Raw genomic sequence first — 15,417 nt, 5'->3', positions numbered from 1 at the left:
TCATTTTTAAAGCCATTAATTGTATGTACCCAATATATACAGGGTGTCTGGAAATAATCGCCAAATATTTCATAGGCAGGTAGAGCAGACTAAACTGAGTCGAAAAGTCCTCTACCATTTTGTAAGTTTCCCAATAGTTAATAAGATATTAATCTTCAAAGATAGCCGAATATGCGCGCTCGCCCGACCTACTTGGGGATTAGCTAGCAAGCGCCCCGCGCCGCGCACATCGCCTCCATAGCTCAGACGACACGCTTGCCAAGCTATCCCCACTCCTCACGGCCCGCGTGCCAAGCGATCGGTAGACGTATACACTTCGCAGTAGTATAGCTATTTTTAAGGATTAATATCTCGTTAATTATTGGGGAAACTTACAAAATGGTAGAGGACTTTTCGACTCAGTTTAGTCCGCTCTACCTGCCCATGAAATATTTGGCGATTATTTCCAGGCACTCTGTATGTACGTAATAATAGTTTTTGTAATATATATTATTATAATAGTTACATATATATATAAAACCTCTCTTCCGTTAATATTCTTCAATTATTAATGACATCTGTCTTGTCGGAAGATAAGACATGTTAGTTCCGAAATATATTTATCAATTCCCTAGATTTCCGCCTTTCTACAGTCCTTAGCTAAAAAGTTCACATTTTGACAATTTCATTTTTTGATAATTCAATAATCACATTTTTACAGTTGGGAAAGTTACATGCGATTATGTAAATTTTCACGAAACTTCCATTTTTTTTCACTTTTCGTACGTACAATCTCACGTGAAAAGTTTTACTTTCAAACGATATCAGATCTCGATAACGATATCACTTAGTGATTATGTAAAAAAATTATGAGAAAGTGAAATCATGATATAAAGAAGTTATGAGAAAGTGAGAACATAAGGCGAATTTACATTATCGTTCCTCTTAAATTTACGAAAATTTAACAAGTGTTCACAGGTGTATGTACATACAAGTATGTATGTACATACATACGTATTTTGATAGAAAATTACATTGTGTTCATTATTTGTTGTTTATACATATAATCGAGAATAACAATGAATGTAACTCAAAAACAAAAGAAAATGTTAGATATAATGTCAAAAAATTTGGATATTGTGCGGGGAAGTGTCGCGAAATTCTCAGAGTCGTATGGAACTGGTAAAAATATGTTATTTCATTACTCTTGTTCTTGATTGTATATAATAAAAATATTATATATATATTTAAACTCGTAGAAAAATGTATGGGAGAATATAACACAAACCTTAAATTGTTCCGGATTGGGACCGGAGAAATCTTCATCTGAATGGAAAAAGATTATTTTTTAACCTGTTTCATAAATCTCTATTTTTTTATTATAATTCTCATTTTTAAATTTTCATGTGATTTTTATGCACTTCATATTTTTATCTTTTATTCATATATTTAATTTAATATCACGTTTTCTTAATATGCGAAGTTTTCGCCTGTCAACTGCGTGCTCTTCTTCGTTCATTTATGGCGAGAAACCACGCAATATCCATTTCAAATAGATATTTAAATATATTTGATATTTGTCGAAAACAAGAGAATTCTAGTGCAGTCTAATGCAGGAACAAAAAAATAGACCAAAAGATCAAAAAACAAGCTAATTTATATCAATTTACTAAAAAATAGAATTTCACATTTTAGACATTTCGTTACTTGTCGAAAAATTTCTCGTGAAACTATTTCACATTTTATAACAACCAAAAAAGTTACTCGCTTATTCATTCACGTGAATTTGTTCACTTTTTGTGTGTTCATTTTTAGGGGAAACTTTACATAATCTCTTGAAATCATAGATGATAATAGAGTTGAAACTTTTCACTTTTCACGTTTTTCGCTCTAAGGAAAAAGTTATATGATTGACCCCTGAAGGAATCTTAAAACATGGAGATGAAGTTTTAAAACATGATCTTGCAGACAATTTTATAATATGTGCATCTTCGAAAAATTTTCCCCTGTGGTATTTTCTTGCATGATAAAAAAAGCGGAGGTATTTAAAATTGAATTTATAGGAAATATTCTGTATATTATTAATTTTAATTTATCATAGTTGTAATCATAAACATAGGTTATTTCATTTTTGAATATTTTGTATTACGTACGCACGCACGCACGCACACCCAAGTGTGCGAGATTGTTTCCTAGATATATAATTACTTATTAATTAATAAAACAAAAGACTTTTTAATATATTTTATAAGCAGTTTTATCGATTGTAAGTATGCTGAAACATATTTAATATGTTTTGCAAGAGTTTTTATTGTGTTGTGGATGTCTGTATGGAAATATATTCGTGTCCAAGGAAGCCTGACTCGAAGCTTTTTAGTTGGCCGCAGCGTTTCGTTTCAGTACTAAACTTATCCTCACTACTAAACTCATCAGTAAGGCAATGTAGTGTGAGCTCTGCCTTACACGCCTGGAATAAATTTAGATTGATGTTTTATTTAAAGGGAATTCGCATGATTGCGGTGCTCGCGCGAATCCGAGCAAGTCCCATTGGTAGCGAGTCGTGTTATAAACAGTATTATAAATTTAGAACAAGACCGCTAATATAAATACGTCAACTAACAATAAGTAAGAGAAGCGCAAATTACGTTCAAAGTTATTGAATAACATCTCTATATGTAAAATGTATTTAAATACATTTTATTTAAAATATATTTTATTTTAAATACATTTATTTCAGATATCTGCCGATTACATTCGAATTATTGGGAGTACAAATTAGTTCGATCCGTTTTTTGTGCATTTATTTCAAAACAAAATGAATGAACAGATCAATTAAAGTATTGTTCATCGCTGCCTACTACTTTTTCCCATCTCTTAGACAATTTTTGAATTCCATCTCGAAAAAATGATTCGTCTTTGGAGGCGATCCAATTTTGGAATCAATTTTCGATTTCTGCGAAAGAAGTGAACCGGTGACTTGTTGCATCCTTCGGAATAACCAGTAATTAGAAGGAGCAATGTCCGAAGAATACGGCAATAAAACATCCCATTTGAGCGTTTCCAAATATTTTTTTACGACTTCAACAACATGAGACCGAGCATTGTCATGAAGAAGAATAACTTTATCATGTCTTTGCTCGTATTCCGACCGTTTTTCTCGCAATGCACGGCTCAATTGTAGCCGATACCGATCGCCCGTAATGGAATCACCAGGTTTCAGCAGCTCATAATAAACAAGACCCTTTTGGTCCCACCAGATACAGAGCATGATCTTCGAATCATGAATATTCGGCCGTGATGTTGAGCTCGATGGCAACGATTGACCGGGCTTAGCGTAGTATTTTTTCTTCTTGAGGTTGTCGTAGAATATCCACTTCTCATCTCCAGTCACAATCCGATGCAAAAAACCTTTTCTCTTGTCTTTGAATCAGCTGTTCGCAAAGGAAAAATCGCCTTCTCTCGGTTTCGACATCATAAGGCAATTTCCTTGTTTTTGAATCATTCCCATAATTCTCAATCGTACAGAAACGGCTTGTTGAGTTACTCTCAATAATTCTGCAAGCTCCTCTTGCGTTTGACTCTGATCTTCTTCGAGTAATGCCTCTAATTCTTTGTCTTCGAATTTTTTTGGCTGTCCAAAGTGAGGCTTGTCTTCAACGCTGAAATCTCCATCCTTGAAACATCGAAACCATTCCCTACATGATTTATCAGTTGGAGCAGTGTCACCATAAACTTCGACAAGCATTCGATGGGCTTCAGCCGCACTTTTCTTCCAATTAAAGCAGAAAATCAAAACCACCCGCAAATGCTGCTTGATTAACACAAAATTCGACATTTCAAACACAGTAAAAATCAAAGTTTTTGTAACTCAAAGCGATATAAACTGAATTATTAACAGATGTTTAACCTCTCTGAAACCGCCAAAATCAACTGTCACTATGAACCATTCACAACAGTTGGAGCAATCTTTAGAGAAACGGACCGAACTAATTTGTACTCCCAAGTAATAAATTAAATTAAAATAATTTTAAAAATATAATAATTTAAAAAATATAATATATAATAATTTAAAGGACCTAATCAAATAAGCATATGAAAAGTATCCTCAAACCAAATCCAATTTTGAGTACATCACATTGTTAAGCTCGATAAAAGATTATTTTACATCAAATTTCAACCTGCTAAACTCATGTAGTAATGGTGAATATCAATTTTATTTTTATTTTTATTTGCTAAACTCATGTAGTGATGGTCAATATCAATTTTATTTTTATTTTTATTTCCTATGAATGAATTAAAAAATATGAAAAAATTTGACACACTTTTTAACATGATTAAGGCTCCTAAGTAGTCATCATAACCATAACATCACGACATCAAAAGCGAAACATGATTAATTTTTATTACATGCCATTTATAAATAAAGATAATTTAGATAAAACAAAATAATGAGATTGCTTTAAAACATTTGTAAAAATGGATGAAAACTATGTTTATCCCTCCCGAGTCAATAAATAATCGTAAAAAGTGATAAAAGATAAGTGTGAAAATAAGCTAGGCATGTATTATACATGAATAAAAGCACTTAATGCCTTTTATCACTTTTTACAATTATTTACTCATCATTCTCATTTTGTTCAAATTATCTTTATTTATAAATGTAATAAAAATTAACGTGTCATTTCTCGTTTCTGACGTCACGATTCACTATGAATATGGTAACTATTTAGGAGTTTTAACAATTTTTTTTAGATTTTTAACGAAAAATTAAATTAAATTAAATTTTAAAAAATAAAAATATTTTGAATGAATATTTTTTATTGAAAATATTTGAGTACTATCTTAAAAAAATTAATAAAATTAAATAAAATTGATAAATTAATCATTTTTTCATGATGAATGAAATATGTTGTATTCAGATTTTTTTAAAGATGTGCAGCATTGTTTCAAAAATTAAAAACTAATTTTATATTTTTTATTTATATTTTCCCACCAGAAGTATATTTAATATAATATTATTATATTTATACATAGGTACATTATCATAATTATACATTATTATATACATATGCGTACATTACATACCATAATTATACATTATTATATACATATGCATACATTATTTTAAAATATTTTATACAATATGTGTATTTAGAAGTAAATGATTTTTTTAATGAAATTATAGTATAAGGAAAATATATATATTTAATTTTTTTTCTATTTAATTGTTACAGTAACGTTGTTTGCGTTAAATCATTTTTGTGTGGCTTAGTTAATATGTTTGGTATTTCTTACAGTGATTAAGTTTTTTTACATAGACTTAAAAATATGTAAATTCTCATATTTAAATGATTAGATCATACTTTAAAAAGAATGTAAATTACCATCTCTCTCTCCCCCCCTCCCTTCCTCTCTAGGGAGAGGAGGAAGGAAAAAAGAAAAAGAGAGGGAGAAGAGAAGGAGGAAGGGAGAGTGCTTCATACTTTTAAAAAATCTGAATATGACATATTTCATTCATCATGGAATGATTAATTTACAATAATTTTTTTAAGATAGTATTTAAATATTTTCAATAAAAAATATTCATTAAAAATTTGTTTATTTTTTTTATTCAAATTTTTCGTCAAAAATCTAAACAAATTTTTTTTAGATATAATATATACCATATATTATGATTGATATACCATATATTAGCAATATTAAAGAGTGTGTCAAATTTTTCAGATTTTTTAATTTACACGAAAAGGAAAAGGAAAAAAAATAAAAATAATAAAAACTTAAAATTCATGTTTTTCACTATTATTACTGCATAGATAAGTTTAGCAGATTGAAATTTGATTTAAAATAATCATTTATCGAGCTTAACAATGTGAACATACTCAAAATTGATTTAAGGGTTTAAGGGTTTAAAATTTTTTATATGCTTATTTGGCTAGGCCCTTTGCTCATCAATTTGATGCTACTGATATAATACATATCTTAAACTTATAAAAAAACTTATTATAAAAAATATTACTTCAACTAAGATTTTATTGTGTATTTTCTCACTTCTGATATCATAATCTGAAATAGGATATATATCAATTACACACGAGCCAATTGCGCACAAACCAATCACAGTGCTAGAAAAAAAACTCTCTACGGAAAAGTCGCTGTGATTGATAGTGGGCAATTGCAACAATAAATCTGTTCGCATTACTTGAAATCCCAAATATTTTTACAAAAGAGAGAAAACAAAAATGCTGAATGCACAAAGTAATGCGAACAAGTCTAACATGCATGTGAATCACCTTTGAAATAGTAGTACTAAGTGAACAAGAATTTTAATTACAATAATTATGATAATTACTTACTAATTTTTAACCGTGTTAAGTAGACTATTGACATTCCATTCTTGAGTATAAATCATTACGGCGGTGTTGTTCGCACGGCATATTTTTCCTAATTTTTTCCAATAGTGCAAGATCAATTTCTGCCATAGCTATACCCATTTTATCCGCACATTGTGCTATAATAGTACCCCAAGGATCTACAATCTGAAAATGACGGATTACGCTTTTAATTATAGTGAGAAATTTTTTAATTTTCGAAACAAATAACTATACTATACACACAATTAAATGATTCCGTTCATTGATGGAATATAAAAAAAATTCAACAATTTTATAAACAGTGTCAAAAAGTAAGTTATTATAGTATAAATAAATTGAATCAATTTATTAAACAATATTATAGAACTGTATATGTGATAACACAAACTATAGAAATCAAAGCTTTTAAACGGTCTAGCTAAAGCTTAATGCTTGTATGATTCGTATGAATTTATATATTACGTATGTAATCCTTAGAAACGCGCGTCGAAATGATTTTTCGGTCTTGAAACACTAACTCTATTAAACTATCGCAATAATATCATGAATTAAATTGACTATCAATTTAACAAATTTTTGATGCTTTTTCGCATCTTCGAAATGATTTTAATAATGTTGAATGTGACATATTAAAATCTGTAAATAATTAATTCTTATTTCGAAAAATATTATATCGGTCGGGAGTCGAACCGGATCTCTTGCATTTCGTGCGCACAGACATGAGCAACTTTTTAAGATCACAATTTCCATCAGATTTCTAACACAAGAAAAATACTTTCTTTTGATTTAGTTTTGAGATTGGGAATCCATCACGATTCAACCGTGAAACTGTAACATTGGTTAATGTTGAGAATGGTCGCGTCTCACTACATGGTCCATGCAGTTTGCATATGAAAAAGCATGAAATATTTTACAATTTTACAATTTTACAATTTATTAATCAGTGATATTTGTTTTGGTAATTCTTTATATATTTATCTATTGAAGATGGCTCAAAATAGAGCCGAAACATCCAGAATTAATTAAATTTATTTGTATCTTTATTATTGTTATTTTTTTGCGCAAATACTAGCATTGATTCTTATTCTATGCCTCCTGATGCTGTATTTATTTGTATTCTATATACATAATTATTTACCATGGCATGACCCCAGCTCATTCTTTTTTTGTTGTGCGTGCCAGTTTGCGCTGCAGCTATGACATAACACTGATTTTCTATTGCTCGTGCTCGCAGCATCACCTCCCAGTGTGCAGCGCCAGTTTCATATGTGAATGCTGATGGATATGTGAGAATCTGCGCTCCCATATTCCGCAATATTATCGATAACTCGGGAAACCGTATGTCATAACACTGTATCATTGTTAAGTTGTGTTTTGCTCTATATATATATATATATAATTTATATATATGCATTATATATGCAGGGATTCGATTGTGTATCTCGAAATGAAATGAAAATTACAAAAGTGAGCAAATTCACTAGAATATTTATAATTTCATTGATCAACACCAATTTAATTACTTTTTTAATTTTTACCCCATTTTGAGATGCACAATTAATCCCCAGAATGTCCCAATTTAATCAACCATCTTTCAATATTTTTTTGTTTTTAATTTTACAAAAAGTGTTTCAAACAAAAAGTTATTATTACTTAGTAGGAACATAAATAATGATAAAATTGTTTTTAAAAAATTAATTTTTTAATACCATATATGAAGATCATTTTTAAAGCTGGAATGACATGATTATTAATTTTAATTAAGGATACAATGCTAAGCGCGAGCTTGCCGACCGGTGTAAGCACAGGTGGCACAATTTCAATTCCTTTAAGCACATAGTCCGATTCCATCAGACGTACTCCAGTATCCTTATTATCCATATCAAACAAGTGTAATTTTCTATATACAGCAACCAGTTCTCCTTCATTATTTATCAATATATGCGTATTGTAAATCTTTTCCATATTGTCTGACTGAAATGATGAATGTCTTTATATATTATTGAAGAATTATAATTATTTTATCTTTTGTAATTAAATAAATTAATGTAATGGAAATTAAAGTATTTACAGCTTCGTGAATTCCACCTAAGGATAACCAGATATTATTCTTAATAGCGATCTCTTTATAAGACGTCACTATCAGTCCAGTTAAAGGTTCAGCCATGGTGACAATATCCTTTTTATTATTTGCCAAAAAATCGCAAGCTTCAGGAAAAAATGCTATCTGCAAAATATAATAAATTAGAAGAATAAAGTTAATGTCATGCAATTTAGGATATCAAACATTATTTATTAAAGTACATACTGTGGCTGATCTGCGTTTGGCCTCAGCTGCTAATTCGCTCACAACCTGTAGATTTTTCACTTTGTCAGCTATTGATCGCATTTGGCATACTGCAATTAGTGGATGTATCATTGTGTTGATGTAACGTTTTGCTGGTTGTATGCTAAAATGCAAGAACTTAGTTATTTCATAAACATAATGCATTTAGACAATGACAACTGCTCACTGAGTGCTCAAGTAAACGGTTGTCGTTCTGAATATACCCAATAACAAATAAAAATAATTTTAATATAACAAAAAAAAGCAATTTTTTTTGTAAATGGGTAGTTCGCAAATAAACGAATAAACGAATCTTTTATGTGAACTTTTAGTTGAACTTATTCTCAAATGATGTCAAATTAAACTACTTAATCGACGAGCGACAATTACTAAAACTACAAGTTTTACAATTCCTGGCGAACATAAGTAAATACGCGATGAAATATACGTAGTCCAACTTTTTTTTACTTAATATATATATGTACTTCTTTCTAATAGCGCATTTGACCCGAGTGGATTTGCCACCAATCTAGATTGGATTAATGACGTTATATGCTCTCCTATTGATAAAATATGTAACGTCAACAATAATAGAACATTATCCAATCCAAATAAGAGCAAATCCACTCGGGTCGAAAATGCTATAAGTAAAAATGGTAATTATACAATTATCAATTACTCAAAATCAATAAAATTAATAAAATTAATAAAATCAATAAAATTAGACTTATTTACCGTGTTTGCATGAAATGAAAAAATCTGGCTGAAAAAAGTCGCTCTGCCCTGCGAAGCGAGATATTGAGCTTTAAAGTTAACTGAAGTGTTACTACGTAACTCTTCGCAGAGCAGTCTCGAACTTCTTTCTGCTAGATTCTTTGAATGATCCTAATTTCATCGAAATCGGAGATAGCTCTTTTGAAGAATTATCGACCTCATTTTGTCTCTGTAACAGATTTCCTAACCTCAACAGTTATCAACTTTAACGCTTAATATCTCTGTTCGTGGGACAGAGTGACACTTTTTTTTACCAAATTCACTTCATGCAAAAAAATGCGTCGAATAAGCCTAATTTTATTGATTTTGAGATAGTTGGTGCTAAATCGTATAATTACCGTAAAAATAGTTTGCACACTTTTGTGCAACAATTCATCATCAAAAAGCAAAGCTAGATAGAGATCATCTGATTGATCTAATCTCAGAGTCTGGCTCATGAAGTAATAAGAGGCACAATATAGTATAGTAGCGCAACTCTATTCATTATGTGAAGCCAAAATCGTAGCGTGCATGCGCAAGCTGACATTACATACGGTAACGCCATCTGAACTTTCTCTCACTTATTCTTTGTGTTTTTGGTCTTTCTCTTAACCGTTGAAATTTGTGTAACATTTGGCGATAACGATAGTATTAAGTTCGTATGTTTTTATGTCAATGATGTCTTACAAATTGTTTTAGATATTGATAGTGAAGTAAAGTGAAGTAAAGTGGATTATTGTGAAGTGCAGCGAAGTGAAATCAAGTGAAAAGAATAAAGAAAGTGACAATTATCCTTAAAGAGAATTGTAGATCTGTACATACTACATGGGCTGAAAAGGGATTTTTCAATAGGTGGCGCCACTAGAAAATGAACATGATTCATTTCGAGAGGTTCATCTGTCACTAGTTCATGTATGAAGTTTCATTTCGTTCATTCGTTTACAAGCTACAGTCATTTAAGTGATGCTACTTTCACCTTCGTTCTGTACCATCACGATAACGCACCATCACACACGTCCTTAAAAGCGATGGCCAAATTGGATCAATTACGATTCGAATTGGTTGCTCATCCACCGTATTCTCCAGACTTGGCTCCCAGCGACTATTATTTGTTCCCAAACCTCAAGCGGTGATTCCAAGGAAAGAGATTCACATCGAATGGAGGAAGTCATGGAAACCGAGGCGTATTTCGAAGGCTTGGATGTTTCGTACTATAGAAAGGGTATCGAAATGTTGGAAAATCGTTATACCAAGTGTATCGCCCTCGAAAGCAACTATGTTGAGGACTAAATATAACTTTGCCCAAAAAACGTTTATTTTCATTAAAAATACCGGGATTTTCAGCTCATGTAGTATATATCGTACAGATTTTCAATTCTCTTACAGAAAACACTTTGATCTTAGCTCTGTTTCAGATATAAAAAGAAAATAGATTGCATATCAAGAAAATGAGTGGAAAAAATATTAAATAATTGTTTAATAAATGGATGTCCTAGAAATCTTTAGAATTAGAAGGAAGACATGTATTTAAATTTCCTAAAAAATATAATAGATATATCATATATAAATATTTTCAATTTTTCAATATTATTTGTATAATGTGTATTTAATATTTTTTTACATTAATAAATTATTTTAACAGATGGTTGCGGATACGAGGAAGTGGGAGACTAGATTTAGAAGAAAAAAGTTCTGAATATTTCTCTAGAAATTGTCAATGCTCTCTATATTTTGAAGAGAAATGATAAAATTAGTAAAAGAAGAATTCTTCTTCATTCAGATGCCATACCCATAAAAGGAAAGACATTATCTAAAATAAGATAATTTTATAATTATATTTTTATAACTATCAATTTCAGTTTACTTTAGATTACTTATAGATATTTATCTGTTTTGCATAAGCTGTTTATATTCCGTGTATATACATATATATAATTATAATTAAATTTTTATGTTATGCGTTATAAACCAAATATGATATTTATCTATACATGTTTAAAATCGTATATTATTTTATATGTAAAATGCGTAGATTTTATATTTTATAATATTTATAATAAACAATTTCTTAATGTGTTTATATATAATATATTTTCTTTTTTTCTTTCTAAACCATAGATTGTTGTTACAGTATGATCTAGTAAAAGAAACTTAAAAAATAAAAAATACGTAGATACATTATAAATTTTTTATCATATTAAAATAAAGTTCATTTTCTGTAATTATAAATTTGTATTCTCCCTTTATATGCAAATATGCATACATATACACACACACCACACGTACACAAACACACACACACACACATATAAATGTATATACATATATAAATTACATATATATAATTTAATTTTATACTTTTTTATAATCAGATTTCTTTAATGTTTCAATAGATTAAGCGATTTTATTTATGAAATTTTAAGACGTAAGAATCATCAGGACAACAATTCACTATGATTTGTTAATTTCTTACGACTTAATTTTTAATGTTTTCAAATCTCATTGTAATTCGCTTTAGAAAGATATTATTTGGACTATAGACATAGTCTACGATTCGGACAGGATAAAAGAGTAGGCTGTCGCACACATCTTTCGTGAGACAGTAACATAAGACATAATGCAAGAATCAGTCAATCAGAATTCAAAAGAATTCTCGACTGTGATTAGCTTATTCTTACGGTCTTATGATTACTGTTATGGAAGGTGTGTGCGACAGCCTAAGAGAGTAAATGAGAGAGAAGTCTAGATGGCGTTACCATTTATAATATCTCAACTTGCGCATGCGTGCTAATTTTGATTTCACTAACATCAAACGTCCCGAGATAGAGAGTTGCGCTACTGTATACTGTATAAGGGGTTTGGTCGAATTGTCACTACGAATGCTTCGAAGCATTTGATAAAACCGAAAGAAAGAATCGGAAGAAAGAACTACTAATTGACTAATTGACTAATCGTAATATTTTACTAATTGACTAATCAAAAAAATGATTTGAAGCATTCATAGCGGCAACTCGACTGCACCCAAGAGGTTTGTTCCCGTCGCCATAGTTCCTATTCACTCTAAGGACATTGGAGTGAGAAAGAGCTATGACAGGAGCATATTGGAGCATGCGAGCATATGGTCAACGCGATTTTGCAAACACTTTGAAACGTTTTTTAATTGACCAGTTTGTAAAATTCTTTCGTCTCTCATTAGTCCATCAAATGTTTCAAAGCATTTGTAGCGAGACTTTGACCATAGCCATCATGGCTCCTGCACACAGAATGCGGTAACGTTCATCGCGGAAGTTGGCGCGATAGTCAATCAACGTCTTGCTTGCTCGAAGATAATAGATATATCATTTCCACCGCGCTCAATCCAACTTTTGCCGCGCGACGGAAATAATATTACATCATTTCTAGAAGTTTTGTATGGTGAGGCCGACTTAAAAACATAGAATTATTAATTTGCGATAACTTCCGTCGCGCGGTAAGCTTTATCACTTTCTGTATGCAGTAAAACACTATAAACATGATTCGTATATTCGCTATTTTTACTCCCACTCTGCTCTGTTCCCACTCCACCGCTGAACTGAGAAAGTTATGGTCGTTATGATTGTTATAGGTTATAGTTTCTAAGCTGTTGGAAACCATGTAGCTTCGTATTTATATATTTCCGCACTTTGAAATTTTATATACATAAGACTAAGAGAAGGCTATAAAAAAACAGAAATATTATATATTAATGAAGATAAAAAAATTTATTTATTTTATAAAAGGCCTTGTTGCGTTGCAGTAAACTGTATCAATAGATCAGAAAAAGTATTTGATCATTTAAATTTCCTGCGGATAATATTCGTCAACAACTTGCTGTATTGCTGTAAAATAAATACATGACTTGTGAATAAACATCACTACACTTCCTCGCAGATGAGAAATTTCAATCCTTTTCTTCAAATTGACATAAATATTTTGCACCTTATCTAGAAATAACTTGAACGCCAGACACTCTTCAGATCCTGCACTAATATTACGGTAGATATTCCACTGATTTTGAGAGCAAAAATGAAATAAAAGGAACTATAAAATTTCAAACAGCAAATACAAATAATAATAATCAAACAATAATCTGTAATGACCATAATCCGTCACAGTTCAGTGATGAAATGGGGACTGAGCAAGGAGTAAGAAAAGGTAAAAATGAACATGAATACTTATTTCTAGGGATGCGTTCCGTTTCTGCATGATGCGCATAGAAACATAGAAGTTCGTTCCGTTTCTTTTCATGCACACTCACTGCATGCATGATTCAACCTACTGCCAATTGCATGACTCCGCCTCTTCCGGTGCATGAGATTGCATGAAGTGCCTCACCTCTCGAGTTGAGGCAGTTCATACAGCTTATGTATTCAACATATTTTAGCGCGAAACTGAAATCATGAGTGGCTCGGCTGAGGCGAGTGTACTCAAAATCACGTAAGAGTTAAAGATACGTAAGTACGGTGCTCAGAATACCCAAAATTTTTTTTAATTTAATATTTCATATATACATATATTATAAAATATATATACAGTATAATACTATTAACGAAAAATTATGCGTATACTGATATTATGAAAATTTTGGTTGAATATCGGTATGTAACGTATTTGGATCCAATACTGGTTTGGATCTCGGTTTTGCATATACCGCTATAGAATATCGAGTTTTAGTCCCTGATTTATATAATACTGAAAAATTAATATATTGATATATTACCACTATTTTTCATATCGTTTTAAATTCCTGAATATAAAATAGTAGATTATGATAGAGGTTAAGTTTACATTAGTCATTATCTTAGTTACCTTAGCTTTACAAGATAGACAGAGGAAAATAAAAATAACGGATTTTAAGGATGTTTTATATGTATAATTGTAGCAAAAAGTTTCTGAAATTTGATTTTGACGAATAGGTACTGTTTTCATATATTTGAATAATAAAGATTGTAGATAGAATCTTATCATTTACTCATAACTAAAATGCAGGAAATGTACTTTTGAATTTCTATTGCTAATTATTTTTGAAAAAAATGAAAAATTTTTGGCAGTATCTCAAATTTAACCTTAAAATCTTTATATTTTACACTCTTATAACTTCAAGTTGCTTCACAGTGAACATCGATTTTGGATTTTGTTATAAGTTGCTGAATATATGTAAAAATAATCTGTAAAATTTTTGTTAAATTTCTAATATTTTAGAAATAGATATTAAACATCCTTTTTGAACACTTTGATAAAACGCTTTATTTTTCTTTTCTTGCAGAATGAGATTATAAGTGCTACTCGAAAAATATAAATCTTCTTTTGTCAAAAAAGAAGATGTAACAATAATTATTGAATGCATTTATAATTCAGTCAATTTTAAATCGTCCATGTTCACTGCATGAATTCACTGTTCCGTTACTAAAACTACATTGGAGAAACGGTTTCTCTACCCTGCACTCCATGTCATGCACTAAATACTCACTACAATACTAAATACTCTGCGCTTCATGCAAGAAACGGAACGTACCCTAGCTCTATGTGCAGGAACCATTAGAGCATACAACGCAAACAAACTTTAGATCGAGTTCACATCTTGACGGAAAAGCGGAAAGCGGAAGCCAATTGGAACTCGAAATAGTAATAAGCGATACATTTCGCTTATCTGCTTCTTTTCGTGAGTTCTGCTTTTCTGCTTCCGCTTTTCCATCAAGATGTGAACTCGGTTTTATAGGGTGCTTTCCGTTTGATAACACAAGTCGATATATCATTTTATCTTTGTCACTGACCTAGTTTACACCGAAAGTTCGATCCGGATCAAAATGCAAGAATCAACTGCAGTCGAGCATTCTCCTGTTAAGCGGGGAGCCGAATCTGTGCTTCCCATGCTTAATAGTCGAATTCTCAACTGCAATTAATTCTTAGGGCCATTCCATACAAACTTGCATAGTCGCATAAACATATGCATAAAGAAAATTATCCAAT

At 30.7% G+C, this 15,417-nt stretch overlaps 1 protein-coding gene across 1 annotated transcript; it reads right to left on the bottom strand.

The window, feature by feature from the left end:
* Positions 1–6,356: 6,356 nt before the first annotated feature.
* Positions 6,357–9,100, bottom strand: LOC105617092 (nitrilase homolog 1). The gene is made up of 6 exons (XM_012198671.1): positions 9,045–9,100; positions 8,659–8,800; positions 8,422–8,577; positions 8,121–8,324; positions 7,489–7,701; positions 6,357–6,515 (listed from the first exon to the last, which is right to left on the bottom strand). The coding sequence occupies exons 1-6, from the start codon at positions 9,098–9,100 to the stop codon at positions 6,357–6,359; spliced, it is 930 nt and encodes a 309-aa protein (XP_012054061.1).
* Positions 9,101–15,417: the final 6,317 nt, after the last annotated feature.

Source organism: Atta cephalotes (assembly GCF_000143395.1).
Source record: "Atta cephalotes unplaced genomic scaffold scaffold00011, whole genome shotgun sequence".
Lineage (NCBI taxonomy): Eukaryota > Metazoa > Arthropoda > Insecta > Hymenoptera > Formicidae > Atta > Atta cephalotes.
The sequence above is the reverse complement of the archived record's forward strand: the minus strand, read 5'-3'. Positions and strand labels throughout refer to the sequence as shown.